This window comes from Chiloscyllium punctatum, chromosome 21 (genome assembly GCF_047496795.1).
Source record: "Chiloscyllium punctatum isolate Juve2018m chromosome 21, sChiPun1.3, whole genome shotgun sequence".
NCBI lineage: Eukaryota > Metazoa > Chordata > Chondrichthyes > Orectolobiformes > Hemiscylliidae > Chiloscyllium > Chiloscyllium punctatum.
In genome coordinates, this window is record NC_092759.1 from 230771 (window position 1) to 251708 (window position 20938).

General features: G+C 49.8%; 1 protein-coding gene across 3 annotated transcripts in view; it reads right to left on the reverse strand.

Moving 5' to 3' along the window:
* LOC140492493 (vigilin-like) overlaps positions 1 to 20938 on the reverse strand; it is a 115938-nt gene that overhangs the window by 8822 nt on the left and 86178 nt on the right. For all 3 annotated transcript variants that reach the window (XM_072591383.1, XM_072591382.1, XM_072591384.1), the window contains 6 exons: positions 16510 to 16646; positions 14846 to 14950; positions 10396 to 10530; positions 7987 to 8130; positions 4916 to 5095; positions 1305 to 1421 (listed from right to left, as the gene is read on the reverse strand). In XM_072591383.1, coding sequence (XP_072447484.1) covers positions 1305 to 1421; positions 4916 to 5095; positions 7987 to 8130; positions 10396 to 10530; positions 14846 to 14950; positions 16510 to 16646 — 818 coding nt within the window. The remainder of the gene's footprint in view (positions 1 to 1304; positions 1422 to 4915; positions 5096 to 7986; positions 8131 to 10395; positions 10531 to 14845; positions 14951 to 16509; positions 16647 to 20938) is intronic.

Here is a 20938-nt window from a genome sequence, read left to right on the forward strand (position 1 = left end):
CCTCACACATACACACACACACATATATATACACACACACACACACACACACAGAGATACTCAGACACATACATCACACAGACAAACACAAACATACGCACACAGATACTCAGGCACACACCCCCTCTCACACACACACACACACAGATACTCAGGCGCGCACACCCTCACACAGACAGACAGACAGACACACACACACATAGATACTCAGGCACACACACCCACATACAGATACTCAGGTACACACACCCTCACACAGACACACACGCACATACAGATACTCAGGCACACACCCCCTCACACAGACAGACAGACAGACACACACATATAGATACTGAGGCACACACCCCCTCACACAGACACACACACACACACATACAGATACTCATACACTCCCTTACATAGACACACACACACACACACACAGATACACAGGCACACACCCCCTCACACAGACACACACATACACTCAGGCACACACACAACCCCTCACACAGACACACACACATACAGATACTCATACACCCCTCTCACACACACACCCTAACACAGATACACACACACACATACAGATACTCATACACCCCTCACACACACATACACAGACACACCCTCACACAGACACACACACATACAGATACTCAGGCACACACACACCCCTCACACAGACACACACACACATACAGATACTCATACACCCCTCACACACACACACACAGACACACCCTCACACACATACAGATACTCAGGCACATACACCCCCCCTCACACAGACACACACACACATACAGATACTCATACACCCCTCACACACACACATACACCTTTCACACAGACACACACACATACAGATACTCATACACCCCTCACACACACACATACACCCCTCACACAGATACACACACACATACAGATACTCATACACCCCTCACACAGATACACACCCCTCACACAGATACACACACACACACACACATACAGATACTCATATACCCTTCACACACACACACATACACCTTTCACACAGACACACACACATACAGATACTCATACACCCCCATACACCCCTCACACAGATACACACACACATACAGATACACACTCACATACAGATACTCATACACCCCTCTCACAGATACACACACACACACATACAGATACTCATACACACCCCTCACACACACATCCCCTCCCTTCCTCCCTCTCTCTCTCAGCCTCGCCTGATTTGACCCTGAGAGCCGGGTTTTCTCTATTCCCGGGAGGATCGATGTACAAACTGGTGCAGTAAAGGTGTGAGGACTTACGTATTCTTCCTCTAGGTTGAGCAGATGGTCGATGGCATTGTCAACATGCTCGGGGAGCCCAGTTACTGTCACACGGTTTGGGTCGTCGGAGCCAGGCGGTGGGAACCGGATGTCGACCTGGTACGGGGGCAGAAACGTGTAGGCACGTTATACAGGAAGTACCGAGCCATGGGTAGTGCTCTCACTCCCACTGAGTCGGAGAGCACTATCTCACCATTGCATTTAGCCTAAACATGCCCCCTGGTGGTTTAGGAATGAAAAATAGTTGCATCTAGACTAGTTTTACGACTACTGCGCATCAGTCAAGACCGCTGCTGACCAGTGGCCTGGTCACTGACTAGGCTGGTGAACATCACAGAATCCCTGCGAAGCGGAGACAAGCCATTCAGCCCATTGAATCTGCACCAATCCTCCAAAGAGCATCCCACCCAGATCCAGCATATTCCATAACCCCACATCTACCATGGCTTATCTACCTAGCCTACTCTTGGACGCTATTAATAATTTAGTATGGCCAAGCCACCCTAATCTGCACGTCTTTGGACTGTGGGAGGAAACCGGAGCACCCGGAGAAAACCCACACAGATACGGGGAGAATGTGCAAACTCCACGCAGACAGTTGGCCCAAGGGTGGGAGCGAACCCTGATGCTGTGAGGCAGCAGCGCTAACCACTGAACAACCAATGCTAGAGGTTCACTCACTAAAGATAAAGTACTTACAAAATGCCAGCTCCTATAGATGTATGTTTCTCGATTAACACCCGAGGAAGGGTAAACTTGCTGCAAAGGGAGCACAACAAAGGTTTACGACACTGATTCCTGAGACAAAGGGATTGCCCTTTGAGGAGATATTGAACATTGGAAGAAGAGTAGACCCTACTTAGAGCCTGCCCCTCTAATGAATAAGATCATTGGCTGACCTGATTTTAACCTCAACTCCTGCGTACCCCCTGATAATCTTTCGTCCCCTTGATAATCTATCTCTGCCTTAAAAATACTGCATCGCTGCCTTTTGAGGAAAGGAATTTCAAAGACTCAAGGCCCCCGAGAGAAAAACAAGATTTCTTCGTCCGCAGATTAAATGGGAACCCTCTTATTTTAAAACTGTGACCTCTCGTTCTAGATTCTCCCACAACACGAAACATCCCTTTCCACATCTGCCTGGTCAAGGCCCCTCACGATCTTATGTATTTTGATGAAGTAACTGGGTGCAAACTGAGTTTAAAAGAAGGTGGGACCATCTGATTGAAATGTTTAAAGGTCTTAAGAGGTGCCACTGGGTAGACACTCAGAGATGACCCTTCCTGATGAAGGGCTTTTGCCCGAAACGTTGATTTCGCTGCTCGTTGGATGCTGCCTGAACTGCTGTGCTCTTCCAGCACCACTAATCCAGTATTTGATTTTCAGCATCTGCAGTCATTGTTTTTACCTACTCAGAGAGTGTGCGCAGAATTTAGAAATAGGATTTATTTAGGACGGAGGCGAGGAGGAATTTCTTCCCTCAGTGTGTCAGAATTCTTTACCCAAGACAGCTACGGATGCTCCATTGTCGAGTAGATTCAAGACTCAGACCAACAGATGTTTGGCATCTAAGGGAATTAAGGAATACGGGCATATGGCAGACGGGCTGCTCAACATAATGACTTTATGATGGATTTACAAAGTTTGGACAATGACTTAAGGCATGCTGGGAAATTGGGACAAGCCTTGAGCCAAGTGGCTGAGCTAATAAACATGCACAGCATAAGTGGGGACTGCAGATGCTGGAGATTAGAGTCAGGGTTAGAATGCTCCTCGGATGCTGCCCTACCTGCACCGCCCTAATAAACATGCTGCAGAATTCAGACAGGGTGAAGCCAACCTAGGTGCAGCAGACCCTACAATACACACCTGAACTTGGATTCAAATGGAGGAGCCAATGGAATGTCATCCTCAGGGCGATCAGAAACATCGAGGTGTGTACCAGACACAGGGGAGCCTCACAGCCTTATTTGGAGGAGACTATGTGCACCCAGCACCTCCAGGAATGAAGGACCCTAGTCAGGTCTGATCAATCAGAATGACCGAACCTGATCGATCTATCTATCAAAGGACACTAAAGACCATCCCAAAAAAGGTGCAAAGACGTTAGGTTATAAGAATCACCGGAGTGCCACACTCAGCACGATGGCAACTCGAGTCCAACCACTGAGAAGGGAAGGCACCCATGAGATCATTGTATCTAAGGGAATTAAGGAATACGGGGATATGGCAGGAAAGTGAAGTTCGGACAGACGTAGAATATCATAGAATCCCTACAGTGCGATAACAGGCCATTGGGCCTAACCCACCCAGACCCATACGACCCTACAGTTACCCCTGACTAATGCACCGAACCTACCCATCTCTGAACACTACGGGCAATTTAGCATGGCCAATTCATCTTAACCCGCACATGGTTGGACTGTGGGAGGAAACCGGAGCAGACGGAGGAAACCCACGGGGAGAATGTGCAAACTCCACACAGACAGTCAGCTGAGGTGGGAATGGAACCCAGGTCCCTGGCGCTGTGAGGCAGCAGTGCTAACCACTGAGCCACTGGGCTGCCCGACACGGAAACAAACCCTTTGGTCCAACCAGTCCATGCCAACCATAATCCCAATCTAAACTAGTCCCACCTGCCTGCACTTGGCCCATATCCCTCCAAACCTTTCCTATACATGTACTTCTCTAAATGCCTTTTGAATGTTGCATCTGTACCCAGATCCAGCACTTCCTACAACAGTTCATTCCACACACAAACCACTCTCTGTGTAAAAAGAAGTTGCCCCTTGTGCCCTTTTTAAATCTTTCTCTTCTCACCTTAGAAATATGGTTTCTTAAGCCTTGAAATCTCCAAAAGGTACCTGCCATTCACCTTACCTACTTTTTATAAACCTCAATAAGTTGCCCCTCAATAATCCTTCCTGCTCCTTCTCCTATTTTGTCTGTTACCACCCTCTCACCAGATCAGAGTGGCACTGTAGCTCAGTGGTTAGCACTGCTGCCTCACAGCGCCAGGGACCCAGGTTTGATTCCTGCCTCAGGTGACTGTCTGTGTGAAGTTTGCACATACTCCCCGTGTCTGTGTGGGTTTCCTCCGGGTGCTCCGGTTTCCTCCCACAGTCTAAAGATGTGCAGGTTAGGGAGGACTGGCCGTGCTAAATTTGCCCATAGGTTAGGTGCATTAGTCAGGGGGACGTATAGGAATGGGTCAGGGTGGATTACTCTTTGGAGGATCGGTGTGGACTTGTTGGGCTGAAGGGCCTGTTTCCACCCTGTAGGGATTCTTCCTCTATGAGAGTTGGAGATGGATGGATAAATCTTGCCCCAGGGAGAGAACTCCCCAGCTCTCCTTCACCATAGTGGCCATGGGATATTTCAGTCACCAGAGAGTGCGTACGGGCCCTCAGTTTATCGCCTTGTCCAAAAGATGTCACATCCACCAGACTTGCAACAGCTTTGTGAGACTGGTGAATGCCAGAGTGGAACAGGAGCTGAAATCAAGGGGCCTGTCAAGACTCGAGGTTTCAGCCGCCAGCAATCTAGAGTGAGACAACACCCCCAGCGTGTGCCAAGTGTGTCAGCTTCACCTTGAATTCCTCCATGATCTTGCGGATGGCCTTTCCCCGGCCCCCAATGATGCGGGCATGAACCCTGTGGTCCAGATTGATGTCCTCACTGACCATCTCTTCCAGATCAGCCACAATCTTCATGATGGCATCCTTGGCAGATTCGGTGTTCCTCTCGTAGCCCGTGATGGAGATCATATCCTGCAAGGAAGCAACAAGCAAACAGACAGACCGGGTCATCACCAGACGGTCAACCCTCCCCTTCGTCCACAAACGCAGTGGGCAGATGGGGTCATGGTTGTGTAAGTTCTCAAGTCACTCAGTACCTGCTCTGCTCACTGACCCTACTCTGGCTCCCAGTCCAGTGAGTTTAGAGCTCCCACCCCTCTCTAGAGAGAGCCTGAACTATTATTCTGAGATCTCCAGTGAAAATGAGGACTGTACTGGCTGGCATGCAGTACCCATTGCTTATTCACGATTGGTCTGCTACTTATGGCTGGCTTTGACCAATTGTAACCACCACCCAATCCCAATGTAACACTTCCAGTGTCTTCCTGACCTTTACAGCACGTGTTCCTGGCCGCCATCTTGGAGGAAGGTGCAGAATGGCAAAGAAATGGCTGCCTTGTCGTTTCAGAATAAGTCTAACAAGAAAAATATGCATTTATACAGAGCCTTTTGTGACTTACAGGCAAGGAAGTTGAAATGTCGTACGTTTGAAAGGTTTTAATGCAAAAAGACGGAGCCCTGGTTGCCAATTTACACACAGTTGCTCCCATTGAGGTGATGATAACTAGCTAATGTGTGACCTACTTGTAACATTGACTGAGGGACAAATATTGACCAGGGCACGGTGGGGGGGGGGGGGGGGGGGGGGGGGGGGAGAAGACCCCTTGCCCTTTTTCGAAATAATATTTATACATATTTAATCACATCCACCTGAGTCTGGAAATGGGGCCTCAGTCTCATTGGAAAGACAACATCGCCAACTGTGCAGCACTCCCCCAGACTAGAGGGCATAGGTTTAGGGTGAGAGGGGAAAGATATAAAAGAGACCTGAGGGGCAACTTTTTCACACAGAGGGTGGTACAGGTATGGAATGAGCTGCCAGAGGATGTGGTGGAGGCTGGTACAATTACAACATTTAAGAGGTATTTGGATGGGTATATGAATAGGAAGGGTTTGGAGGGATATGGGCCGGGTGCTGGCAGGTGGGACTCGATTGGGTTGGGATATCTGGTCGGCATGGACGGGTTAGACCGAAGGGTCTGTTTCCATGCTGCACATCTCTATGACCCTATGACTATGACTAGTGACTCAGAGATGTGTGTGCACCAACTGACCCACGCACACGAGCGGACAGCGGTTGCAGCACTGGTCGAGAATTCTTTTTTTTAATTCTTTCTCAGAATTTGCTGGCTGGGCCAGCGTTTGCTGTCCATCCTTAATTGCCCCCTGAAAAGGTAGTGGTGAGCCACCTCCTTGAACACAAGAAATAAGAGCAGGATAGACCATTCAGCCTATCCATCCTGCCCTGCCATTTCATACTGTCATGGCTGATCTTGGGTTTCAACTCCACTTTGCTGTCTACTCTCCATATCCCCTCAATTCCCTGAGACTCCAAAACCCTGTTGACCCCAGCCTTAAATATGTTCAACAATGGAGTGTCCACAACCCTCTGGGGGACAGGATTCCCAAGATTCACCACCCTTTAATTGTAGAAACCTCTCTTAGAGTCATAGAGATGTACAACACGGAAACAGACCATTCGGTCCAACCCGTCCATGCCAACCAGATATCCCAACCCAATCTAGTCCCACCTGCCAGCACCCGGCCCATATCCCTCCAAACCCTTCCTATTCATATACCCATCCAAATGCCTTTTAAATGTTATAATTGTACCAGCCTCCACCACTTCCTCTGGCAGCCCATTCCATACACATACCAACCTCTGTATGAAAACGTTGCCCCTTAGGTCTCTTTTATATCTTTCCCCTCTCACCCTAAACCTATGCCCTCTAGTTCTGGACTCCCCAACCCCAGGGAAAAGACTTTGCCTATTTACCCTATCCATGCCCCTCTCCTTCCCTCTATCCAAACCAATCTGCCCCTTATCCTGAGACTGTCTCCCTGTAGGTCAGGAAATCTAAAACAAGAGGCGGGGGACAATTTCTCAGCATCAAACCCCTTCAGAATCTTCTCAGTTTCAATCAGCTCTCTTCAAAACTCCAGAGAATGCCAGTTCAATTCACTCAGCCCCTCACCAAACAACAATCCCCTCATCTTCAGGGAGTAATTTAGTGAACCTTTACATTACTGCCTCTTTTCTTAAGTGTGGAGACCAAATTCCACTGTATTTCTGCAGTCATAGAGTCATACAGCACAGAAGCAGACTCTTTGGTCCAACCTGTCCATGCCGACCAGATATCCCAACCCAATCTAGTCCCACCTGCCAGCACCTGGCCCATATCCCTCCAAACCCATCCAAATGCCTTTTAAATGCTGTAATTGTACCAGCTTCCACCACATCCTCTGGCAGCTCATTCCATACATGCACCACCCTCTGTGTGAAAAAGTTGCCTCTTAGATCCCTTTTAAATCTTCCCCTTTCACGTTGAACCTATGCCCTCTAGGTTTGAACTCCTTTACTCTGGGGAAAACGACCTTGACTATTTATCCTATCCATGCCCCTCATGATTTTGTAAACCTCTATAAGGTCGCCCCTCAGCCTCTGATGCTCCAGGGAAAACAGCCCCAGCCTGTTCAGCCTCTCACAGTAGCATCTAGTTAAATGATATGAAAGGAGGGAGTTCCTGCTTTTTGGACAAGGTGTAGGAACGACGGGTGGAGTTCCAAGTCAGGCAGGTGTGTGCTTGGAGGGGAACTTTCAAGCTCTTCAATTTTTAACACTAGCAACCTCTTCAAGTGTAAGTTATACATTTCAACGGAACGGGAGCATTTGCAATGCCATCAAGGATCTTGCCTGGATTGTTCAATTAAAGCATTTTATCTGGAGGGGGATGGAGTTGAAACCTCTATCAATACATACTCGTGTAATAAGAGGAATCCTTACCAATGAAGAGGAGGGTTACCTGGTTTTCGTCCCCTTTGTCAGGAAACTGAATATTAACATCATGGTCCTTCCGAATCTGTGAAATGACAGCTCCTTTCCTTCCGATAATCTTTGGGTGGTACTTGGGATCGACCGACATGATCAACTTGAAGCCCCGTAAAGCCTGGAAGAAATGCTGCACTATGAGCGACCTGCGTTTGGAGAAGGGTGTGGGTTCAAGCCGCACGACAGACCAAATTTATCCCTACACCGGATTGGAAACACTACCTTCTGATGTTGGACAGAATTAGGTTCCCACCCTTTTGTTCGGAAAGCTGACGCGTCCGGTTGATCACCTGCCCAGTGAAATACTGAGTCCACATCTTCCAGCTCTCCCGTGTTGTCAGACTTAGAAATGAAGTCAGGGAATGCACGCTGGCGTGCTGTGGAATTCCTGATGCTCTACAAGTACCTGGGAGTTCTGGAACTCCGATGGGCTGCTTTCTGCTTCTCTAGTCCGCTGTGGAACTGAGCTCAGGATTGGAGATTTGGGCCTGACATGAGGGACTTAGCTGCATACTTACCCTGGAAACGTTCCGCTGGTTAATACCATATAAGCACAGATATAGGAGCAGAATGAGGTCATTTGGCCCAATACATCAACTCTGCTATTTGATTATGACTGATGCGTTTCTCAACTCCATTCTCTTACTGAATAAGAACCTATCTATCTCTGTCTCAAATATGCCTAATGACTTGGCCTCCACAGCCCATTGTGGCAACGAATTCCACTTTTAAAAATCCATTCACAGGATATGGGCATCACTGTTTGGGCCAGCATTTATCAGAAATCTCTAATTGCCCGGAGTGCAGTTAAGACTCAGCCAGATTGCTGCGGGTCTGAAGTCACATATAAGCCAGGCCGGGTCAGGACGGCAGTTTCCCTCCCTAAGGTGCACCACCAGTGAGCATGCATTTTCTGACAAGCGACAACAATTTTCACAGTCATCATTCGACTCTTAATTCCAGACATTTAATTAAATTCAAATCCCACCATCTGCCAGGGTGGGATTTGAACCCAGGTCCTGAGATCAGCCTCTGGATTAACAGTTTGGGGATAACACCACTCGGCCATCACCCCCTATAAATTCACCATCCTCTGGCTGAAGAAATTCCTTCTCATCTCAATTCTAAAAGCTCTTCCCTCCACTCTGAGGCTGTGACTAGACAGGTCCTAGTCTCTGTAAAACATCATCTCTATGTCTACTCTGTCCAGGCCTCTCAGTGTTCTCTAAGTTTCAACATGACCCTTCTAATGAGTACAGACCCAGAATGCTCAATCGCACCTCATGTGATATTGTATCAGCTCCAGCTCAGAGGGTTGGCCAGCCTAACGGAACTGTGCACCACTGGGACTGTGACATTCCTAAACCCCCTTCGGAGCTGAGCCGACAGCCCTCACCAACCCCCCTCTCTCTGACCCAATCAACTGGCTCCCGGCTGAAAGGCTGAAAGGCTCGAGACCTTCCAAAACGTACCAGAAATTGGCAACGGGGGGTCCAGGAAAGATGGTGCGCCCTCTTCTGTCTGTCTCCTCTTGTGCCCAATGGCCTGGATGTGTGCGTGGACCCATCCATGCTGAGGCAGGGATCGGAGATCCCGGCTGAACGTTCACAAAAAGGGACTGGTCACGGAAATTGTCACGGGCAGACTGCGAGAGCCGGGCCAGTGTTGCTGCAGCTCAATCCTGATCTCCCTCTTCGAGCAGCGTTCTGAGTTGGGTGACGCACCACTCACAATCATAAATCCAACCATTTTCACGCCCTCTAATCCCCACCTTTCCCAATGCAAACTTTCGCGGTTTACAGCATTACTCCCCCAACCTCTTGATCAATCTGGCTGCCTCCGTCTAACAGCGGAATGACCTTTCCTTGTCACCGTGGTAACATGAACAGTATACAGTGTTCCAGCGGACTCGCTCTGCTGCACAAAAGCCAGCGAAGGCGAGAAGGCTTTCAAGTCCATTTTTAGAAACTGTTTCATAGAAAAAGGCCTTGGGTGCGGTGCCAGCATTTGTTGCACATCCATGAACGCCCTGGAGGAGGCAGCGATGAGACTCCTGCTTGGAACCGCTGCAGTCCGTGCACTCTCACATTATTGGGAGGGAGGGTTCTGACCCAGCGACAGAAACGCTGAAGTTATTCCAAGTCTAGGTGGCTCCACATGATGCCAGACCCCTGTCCCCCGAAAAGGTCGAGGAAACCACTCAGTTCCAGGGGCAACTAGGGACAGGCAATGAAAATCTGGCCCAGCCAGTGATGCACACGGGTGTGAAGTGTAAAGAGAAACTACGAAACACTGAAACGCCAGCAGCGCTGCCTCTAGTGCACTCTGCTACGGACCCAGTGAATCCCTCCGGCCCGCTTTCGTCTGCCCGGAGATGACTCACCCGGTCCTCTTGCTCGGCCTGCAGCTCTCTGACCCGCTCCAGAATCCCGGCTCGCGCCCGCTCCAGGTTCACTGCCAAGCCGGTGATTTTGATCAGGTCGGACTGGTGCTCTGGAGGGGGCACCGCGATGTTCACCTGAAACGAGAGACGCAGCGGGAGAGAGAGAGAGAGGGGAAGAGAATGAAAGAAGAGGGAGGGAGAGAGTGCTACGCTGGTGACGGACATTTTGTGATCATCTAAACAAGGGAACAACTCCCCAAATTTCTCATACCGTTAACACGCAGAGAAACCAGGAGGGGTTTCATTAATTTGCTGGGATAGAGATGCGAAATTAACACAGTAGGTATGTATTCGGGGTCCCTGTCTGCTGCTCCCTGGAAGTAATATTGTCTCGGGCAAGTACGATCATGGGGGTGGTTCCAGGGATGAGAGATTTGGACAAATTGCAGATGAGGGTGGATTGGATTGGCCATGCTGAATTGCCCCACAGTGTCCTGGGATGTGCAGGTTAGATGGGTTACCCACGGGAAATGCAGGGTTACAGGGGGTGGGGGTGGGGTCAGGGTGGAATGCACTTTGGAGGGTCGGTGTGGACCTGATGGGCCGAATGGCCTGCTTCCACACTCCAGGGATTCTATGACTCGAAAGTGGAGAAGTTGGGATGCTATCCTTGGAAAACGTAGAGAGGAGACCTGATTGAGGTGTTCAAACTCGCCAGGAACGGGGTTGGGGTTGGGGGGGTGTGGTATCCTAGACAGAGCAGACAGGGAGCAACAGCCCCCATTGGTGGAGGGTCTTGGATGAAAAGGCACACAGATTAAAGGTGATTGACTGAACTGACAACAGAGACACGAGGAGAAACATTCTTGCCCTGTGAATGGTTAGGGTCTGGAATGTACTGCCTGGCAGTGTGCCAGGAGGCAGGATCAATCTGAGGCTTTCAGGAGGGAACAGGATTGTTATTTGAAAAGGAAGAACGTGCAGGGTTACAGGGTGAAGGCAGGAGAATGGCTGGGCTGCACTGCTCATTTAGCAAGTCAGCACAGATACAATCCTCTTGTGATGCAGAAACAAGAGCTCTGACGTGCTTGAGATGCACTTACTACCAGTCTGGCAGCATCCTGAACCTAACATTCTCAATGCCGTGATCACGACCCTCCAAGGCCTCACTCACTCCCTCCTGGCTGAGGGATCCCCAGGATCGAGGGAAAGAGCAGTCCGGACTGCTCTATAGACATAGAATCCTTACACTGTGGAAACAGGCCTTTCAGCCCAACCAGTCCACACCAACCCACCGAAGAGTAACCCACCCAAACCCATTCCCCGATATCTCCCCCTGACTAATGCACCTAACCTAAAGAACCCTGAACACTACGGGCAATTTAGCGTGGCCAATTCACTCTGACCTGCACATCTTTGGACTGTGGGAGAAAAGCGGGGCATCCAGAGGAAACCCACGTAAACACAGGGGAGAATGTGTAAACTCTTCACAGACAGTCGCCTGAGGCTGGAATCGAACTGGGGTCACTGGCACTATGAGGTAGCAGTGCTAACCACTGAGCCACCGTGCTGCCCACTACTCTCTGCCTCTGGATGGAAGCATTTCATCTGGGTAAGGTCTGCACTGGTTCCCTGTCCTGTTCCATAGTTAGGCAACTAACTGCTAATGTTTGTCCAGTGCAGTCGCACAAGTGGTGGGGATATAGTGGTAACCACAGAATAGAAGTAGCATAGAGTCCCTACAGTTGGAAGCAGGCCATTCGGCCTATCGGGTCCACGCCGACTCTCCAAACAGCCTCCCGCCTAGATCCAGCCCCTACCCTATCCTTATATCCCTGCATTTCCCATGGCTAATCCAGCTAGCCGACACATCCCTGGACACTAGGGGCCATTTAGCATGACAAATCCACCCGAATCTCCACGTCTTTGGACTGAGGGAGGAAACCCACACAAACACGGGGAGAATGTGCAGACCCCACACAGACAGTCGTCTGAGGGTGGAATCGAACCTGGATCCATCGCGCTGTCAGGTAGCAGGGCTAACCACTGAGCCACCAAATGTTAGCCCCCCCCCTTCTTAACCTATTCCTATGCCTATTCAGATCCTTTGTGCCCTTCCTGGCAATGTGACGTCCACCCTACCTACGTGTTGGCAGAAAGTCTGTCTAAGATGTATGCTGTCACCCCATAAACTGATGAGCACACAGCCCAGATCCCTGTGGCACTCAACTGGGTACAGCAAGCCAACAAAAAGGCCCAAGTAATGTCCCAGTGGGCAGCACAATGGTTCAGTGGTTAGCACTGCTGCCTCACAGTGCCACGGACCTGGGTTCGATTCCAACCTCGGGCAACTGAGTGCTTGGAGTTCGCACCTTCTCCCCGTGTAGGGGAATGGGTCTGGCTGGGTTATGCTCTGGAAGGTCGGTGTGAACTTGTCGGGCCGAATGGACTTGTGGGGATTCTATGACACCCCCAGCGTATTCATCTGGACCGGCTACGCGAAGGAGAGACTGTGAATGTTGAATAGCCCCACTGCCTGAAAGCACTCGCAGATCGCTAAGTAGTCTGCTCCCGGGCATGAACAGTCAGAAAACCTGCAATAACAAGTTGCAGTGCTGCAAAGTGACTGCTGGGGGCACTGTTGCACCTGTAAACGACAGCAGCAGAGAGGATACCTCTGACACAAATACCAGCCTCAACAGCTACAGGCTGTGATCACACAGGTCATTCACAAATAGACGCCTGTCGTGCCTCAGTTGGTTCAGCTCTGAGTTCAGAGTTATTGAGCCAGTATTCAGGTTAACAGTGGAGGACTGAGTGAGTGCTGCACTGCCTGAGCAGCCGTCTATCCGCTCAGATATTAAACAAGGTCCTCCAAGGGTGCTCGGAGGCACCGTTTCAAAGACATTTGAGGGGGAGGGTGCCAGTGAGCAGCGGAGGAGGGGTCTCCCACCAACACCACAGCAGGAAAACATTGCGGATGCTGGAAATCTGCAATCAAAACAGAAAGTGTGGGAGCCCCTGGGGAGACTAGTTTAATTTGGCAACATGGTCAAGTGCAACATTCCTGACGAAGGCCTTATTCCCGTAACGTCGGATGCTGACTGACTTTGAACGTGGTCAGTGTGGACTAGTTGGACTGTACGATCTGTTTCCACGCTGTATGACTCCAGTCCATGACAGAATCAGAATTGGAATGACCTGAAGATAGGGAGGGAGCTGCAGAAATAGTAATCTGACTCCTTCTTGTGCAAAGTCAAAAACCTGATACCAGGCCAAATGTTTCCTTTTACTGATTTGAACTTGTGTCTTACTAACAATTTAAGTAATACAATACAGCACAGGCCCACCAAGCCAGCACCGATTCTAATCCTTATTTAGCCCTGTTCCTTACTGCCCAGGCATGGTTTCTAATCCTCTGTTTGCCTCCTGTTCATGTGTCTATTAAGATACACCTTAAACGTTGCCAACGTACCTCCTTCCACCATCTCCACTGGCAGTGTGTTCCAGGCACCCACCACCCTCTGTGTGAAAACTGTCCCCCCATTTCTCCCCTAAACTTACCCCCTCTCACCTTGAACCTGTGTTCTCCTGTAGTTGAGCCCTCCACCCTGGGGGAAAAGCCTCTGACTATCCACCCTATCCATACCTCTGGTTAAAAATCACCCAACACCAGGTTATAGTCCAACAGATTTATTCGGAAGCACTAGCTTTCGGAGCGCTGCTCCTTCATCAGGTGGTTGTGGAGTATAAGATCGTAAGGCACAGAATTTATAGCAAAAGTTTAGTGTAATGTAACTGAAGTGATATATTGAAAAAGACTTGGACTGTTACATCACATTGTAAATTTCTGCTATAAATTCTGTGTCTTCCGATCTTACTCTCCACAACCACCTGATGAAGGAGCAGCGCTCCGAAAGCTAGTGCTTCCAATTAAACCTGTTGGACTATAACCTGGTGTTGTGTGATTTTTAACTTTGTACACCCCAGTTCAACACCGGCATCTCCGAATCATGTCTACCTCTGGTAATTTCGTAAACCTTTATCAGGTCGCCCCTCAACCTCCGCCTTTCCCGTGAAAACAATCCGAGTTTATCCAACCTCTCCTCATAACTGAAATCCTCCAGACCGGGCACAATCCTGGTAAACCTCCTCTGCACCCTCTCCAAAGACTTCACCTCCTTTTGGTAGCATGGCGACCAGAACTGCATGTAATATCCCAAACGTGGCCTAAATAAAGTTTTAAACAGCCGTAACATAACTTGCCGACTTCTATATTCAATGCCCTGGCCAATATTTGAACAGCTCTGTGAAGGATACTGCGGGGTGTGAAGTTGTGAGATAATTACAGGCACAATGGCTCATTGCTAGGAGGAAGCCCGATCACACACGGTGACACTAGAATGTACTGCACAAGACGGGCCATTCGGCCTGAGTGCCCCATCCTTACCTCATACTCCTCCATCATTTTGCGAATGCCACTACCTTTTTGCCCGATGATGTACCGATGTAGATCGAATGGAACCTCCACATCGACAGTCACCGGAACAAGGGCCTGGCAAGAACAAAGGCTGGGTCAGGTTCCATCTGCACAACCCTCCCGCATTCAGATAACACATGACACTCTGCAGATCTGGGGCCTTAGTGCTGTGGGCCAGAGCACATCGCCCTACAGATATCAATCCTTCCCAGGACAAGGACAACACTATGTTAGATACAGTGTCAGCCTCCCTCTACTTAGTCCCCATCAAACATCCCCAGGACAGGTACAGCATGCACGGGGTTAGATAGAAAGTAAAGCTCTATGCAGGTAACGACGCCTCTACACTGGTGGTGACTCTGTCTCTTTCTCTCTCTCGAAAGTACTGTGCATATTCAATCAACCTCTGGCAAAAACCAGAGTCGAGGGTGTGGTGCTGGAAAAGCACAGTAGGTCAGGCAGCATCCGAGGAGCAGGAGAATTAACATTTCAGGCATAAGCCCTCCCACAGGAATGAGGCTGTCAGCCGAGGGGGTGGAGAAGTAAATGGGAGGGTGGTGGGGCTGGGAAGAAGGTAGCTGACAGTGAGATAGGTAGATGGAGGTGGAGGTAATGCTGAAAGGTCAGAGAGGAGGGTGGAGTGGATAGGTGGGAAGGAAGACGAACAGGGAGGACAGGTCATGAGGACGGTGCTGAGCTGGAAGGTTGGATCTGGGATAAGGTGGGGGGAGGGGAAATGAGGAAACTGGTGAAGTCCACATTGATGGTGTGTAGTTGGAGGGTCCTGAGATGGAAGATGAAGCATTCTTCCTCCAGGCGTTAGGAGCTTAGGATATGATGGTGGAGGAGGCCCAGGACCTGCATGTCCTTGGCGGAAGGAGAGGGGGAGTTGAAGTGTTTGGTCACGGGGCTGTTGGGTCGATTGGTGTGGGTGTCTCTGAAGCGCTCTGCAAGTAGGCGCCCAGTCTCCCCAGTGAAGAGGAGACCACATCAGGAGCAAAAGACACAGTAAATGACATGTGTGGAAGTGCAGGCAAAACTCTGATGGATGTAGAAGGCTCCTTTGGGGCATTGGATGGAGGTGAGGGGGGAGGTGTGGGCGCAGGTTTTGCAATTCCTGTGGTGGCAGGGGAAGGTGCCGTGAGGGGAGGGTGGGTTGTTAGGGGGCGCGGACCTGACAAGAGAGTCGCTGAGGGAATGGTGTTTACGGGTGCGGAGGGAAATATATTTCTGGTGGTGAGGTCCGTTTGTAGGTGGCGGAAATGGTGGAGGATGATGTGGTGTATACGGTGGTTGGCGGGGTGGAAGGTGAGGACCGGGGTGGGGGGGGGGAGGGGGGGGGGGGGGGGCTCTGTCCTTGTTGCGGTTGGAGGGGTGGAGTTCAAGGGCGGAGGTGTGGGAAATGAATGAGACATGCTGGAGGGCATTGATGACCATGTGGGAGGGAAAATTGCATTCTCTGGCATGAATCAGCCTGAGTGCATGATGGGAGGTCCCAGAAATCACGTTACAGCTTGAAAGCAGCAGATTAAGGTCTCCTCAGTCTGACTGCTGCTCCAGGACAACACTCACCCTCAAGGCTGGGATAGGGAGCCTGGTAACGCTAAACCGCGGACACATTCACGGTGACCTACCAGCAGCGCCTCGCGAGCCCCCTCACACTTCTCCTTCCGGCCCGAGATGACGATGACATCGCACTTCCTGGGAACGTGCTCCGTCTCCCTGAGGTCAGAGTTCAAGTCGCCATTTTCCTGAGGGTGTAGATCCAGACCTGCTCAACGGCAAGAAGCCAGCATGTGTCAGGAGGTCATGCACAGAGCGCTCCATGTCGCAGAACCAGACTGGATCAGCCCCTTCTGCACCCCCATTCGGTGTCCATGAGACTCTCGCCTCTGAGTAACAAGGTTGCGGGCTCAACTCCCACCCTAGGGTCTGAGCACGTAAATCACGGCTGGCACTCTGACCTGAAGCAGTGCCATGCTGTCGGATGTGCCACCTCTCAGTTGAGGTGTTAAACCCAGGCACCCACAACATTATTTACCCTCAATATTTACCCAAGGCAACTTCACAAAACAGATTATTTGATCATTATCACATTTCTTTTTGTGGGATGATGTCACATGCAAATTGGTTCCTTTGTTTCCAAAGTTACACCTATGACTTGACTTTGAATTGGACAGTCATAGAGATGTACAGCTCAGAAACAGACTCTTTGGTCCAACTCGTCCATATCGACCAGATATCCTAAATTAATCTACTCGCATTTGCCTGTACTTGGCCCATATCCCTCTAAATCCTTCCTATTCATGTACCCAACCAGATGCATTTTAAATGTACCAGTCTCCACTCCCTCCCCCCACCTCCTCCCGGCAGCTCATTCCATACATGGACCACCCTCTATGTGAGAGAGTTGCCCCTCAGTTCCTTTTTATTTCTTTGCCCTCTCACCTTAAACCCTCGCCCTCTAGTTTTGGACTCCCCTACACTGAGAAAGAGACCTTGCCTGTTGACTCTATCCACGCCCGTCATGATTTTATAAACTTATATGAGGTCACCCCCTCAGCCTCCGAAGCTCCAGGGAAAACAGTCCCAGCCGATTCAGCTTCTCCCTGCAGCTCAGATCCTCCAACCCTGGCACCATCCTTGGAAATCTTTTCTGAACCCTTTCAAGTTTCACAACATCCTTCCAATAGCAGGGGGACCAGAATTGAATGCAGTATTCCAAAAATGGCCTCACCCATGTCCTGTACAGCCGCAACATGGCATCCCAACTCCTATACTCAATGCACTGGCCAATAAAGACAAGCGTACCAAACGCCTTCTTCACTACTTTGTCTACTTGGGACTCTGCTTTCAAGGAGCTATGAATCTGCACCCCAAGGTCTCTTTGCTGAGCAGCACTCCCCAGGACCTTACCATTAAGTGTATAAGTCCTACCCAGACTTGCCTTTCCAAAATGCAGCACCTCACATTTATCTAGATTAATGATTAGCTAACCATTAGTAGTACAGCAAGTTGAGATGTTCGGTGTTCGTGAAGGGTGCTATGTAGATGCCAGTATTCGTTTCATTCTATTCTGATTATCACTGATCAGCTCCATTTCCCTGCCTTGGATTCATGTTCACATTAAAACATTTCTCAAAAAGAATCTCATCACTGTAGCCTTGAAAACTCCATCTGGATCACTGCCTCCAGCAGCCTGCTGGGGACCAGGAGGTCTAGAATTCCTGCAGCCTTTAAGCGGAGGAGTGTTTGCAGACATGACCCTCGCTCTATATTTACGTGTATGCATGCATTGCCCCCACCCCCTTGCTCTGGGCCCCTCCAGCCACAGGAAACTGTCTCTTGCTCTTCCTCTTTCTCAAACATTTTGAACCTCTCGGTTAGTCCACCTTGACTGAGCACAGGAATGTGCAGGTTAGGGTGGATTGGCCGTGCTAAATTGTCCAATAGTGCCCAGGAATGTGCAGGTTAGGGTGGATTGGCCGTGCTAAATTGTCCCATAGTATCCAGGGATGTGCAGATTAGGGGGGATTGGCCGTGCTAAATTGTCCCATAGTGCCCAGGGATATGCAGGTTAGGGGGGATTGGCCGTGCTAAATTGCCCCATAGTGTCCAGGGATGTGCAGGTTAGGGGGGGATTGGCCGTGCTAAATTACCCATAGTGTCCAGGGGATGTGCAGGTTAGGGTGGATTGGCCGTGCTAAATTGTCCCATAATGTCCAGGGATGTGAAAGTTAGGGTGGATTGGCCGTGCTAAATTGTCCCATAGTGCCCAGGGATGTGCAGGTTAGGGTGGATCGGCCGTGCTAAATTGTCCCAATAGTGTCCAGGGATGTGCAGGTTAGGGTGAAATTGTCCCATAGTTACTAGGGATGTGCAGGTTAGGGTGGATTGGCAGTGCTAAATTGCCCCATAGTGTTCAGGGATGTGCAGGTTAGGGTAGATTGGCCGTGCTAAATTGCCCCATAGTGTTCAGGGATATGCAGGTTAAGGTGGGGTGGCTGTGATAAATTGTCCCATAGTGCCCAGGGATGTACAGGTTAGGGTGGATTGGCCGTCCTAAATTACCCATAGTGATTAGGGTGGGCGGTTTAGGGGGGATTAGCCATGCTAAACTGCCTGTAGTGCCCAGGGATGTGCAGGTTAGGGTGGATTGGCCGTGCTAAATTACCCATAGTGTTCAGGGATGTGCAGGTTAGGGTGGATTAGCCGTGCTAAACTGCCTGTAGTGCCCAGGGATGTACATGTTAGGGTGAATTGGCCATGCTAAATTACCCATAGTCCCCAGGGTGGGCAGGAAGGGGGGGTTAGCCAGGGGAAATGCAGGCTTACAGGGCTAGGGTAGGGATGGGGCTACATGGGATGCTCTTCAAAGGGTCGGTGTGGACTCGATGGACTAAATGGCCTGCTTCCACACTGTCGGGATTCTCTGACTCTTCTGTGAAAATGAAACAAAGAGCTGAATATCTGAAGTAAAAACAGGAACTGCTGGAACATTCAGTCAGGTCTGGCAACATCTGCGGGGAGAAAACATTTCAAGTTTGGTGACCCTGCTTCAGAATCAAACTCAAAACATTAACTTCCATTTTCTCTGCACAGATGCTGCCCAACATACCGAGCGTCTCCAGCAATTTCTTTTTTGTTTCTATGTTTTTGTTGTTCTTTGCAAGTGCTTCTTGTACCTATGGGTTCGTACATTTCAGGCAAGGAGTTCCCATTCTGGTGGACCGTAGTCAGGGAGAATGGACCAGGGACAGGTTAAAAATCTGCTCCTGATCAATAATGACAACTTGCACTTACATAGCATCTTTAACATAGGAAAGCACCTGGTTATTCAGACACGTTTTGAGGCAGCATCTTTGAGGGGAAAGAGTTAGAGAGAGAGAGAGAGAGAGAGAGAGAGAGAGTGAGAAAGAGAGAGAGAAAAGAGAGAGAGAAAAAGAGAGAGATAGAGCGAGAGAGAAAGAGAGAGACAGAGAGAGGTAGAGAGACAGAGAGAAAAAGAGAGAAACAGACAGAGAGATAGAGAGACAGAGAGAGGTAGAGAGAGGTTGAGAGTGACAGAGACAGAGAGAGAAAGAAAGAGAAACAGAGATAGAGAGGTAGAGACAGAGAGAGAAAGAAAGAGAGAAACAGAGAGAGAGAGATAGAGAAGTAGAGATAGAAAGAGAGACAGAGACGCGGGGGGGGGTGGGGGGAGAGAAAGAGATAGACAGAGAGAGAGAGAGAGAGAGAGAGAGAGACAGACAGACAGAGAGAGAGGAACTTTAGGAAGGGAATTCCAGATCTCAGGGCTACCAATGTTGGAGAAAAAGTAATTGGGGTGTGCTAGGGGCCAGAATGGGAGCACTGCAGAGACCTTGGGTGTTATGAGGCTGGATGAGGTTGTGGAGACAGGAAGACAGGGAAAGGGTGTGGATGGGGAGTGGGGAGGAGGTGAAATAGACATCATGAAAACAAGATTTGAGAGTTCTGAAACTGAGGCTTCAATGGACATAGAATCTGTTTAGTTCAGGGACAGGATACAGTGACTAGGTCTGAGCGAGGATAGGGATGGTAGAGTTTAGTGTGATCTCCTGCATAAGGGTTTGGGGACGGGGGGGGAGGAGAGAGAGAGAGAGAGAGAGAGAGAGAGAGACAGGAAGATGGCCAGGAGAGAACTGGAATAGGCAGAAGTGCCAAAGAAGCACAAGTGTGGATACGCCCCTGAAACTGCTCCCGTGTGTCCAGCTACGCACCCTTCCTTGTCTGCGTGGATTTCCTCCGGGTGCTCCGGTTTCCTCCCACAGTCCAAAGATGTGCAGGTCAGGTGAATTGGCCATGCCAAATTGCTCATAGTGGTAGGTGTATTAGACAGGGTAAATGTAGGGGAACGGGTCTGGGTGGATTACTCTTCGGAGGGTCAGTGTGGACTTGTTGGGCCGAAGGGCCTGTTTCCATACTGTAGAGACTCTAATCAAATTTCTAGCCTTGTAGGCAAAAGAGGAAAAATATCCTTGTCCACCCCCACCTCATCACTCATGGGAGAGATGTTTAAATGGCTCGTTCTGTCTTTCTTTC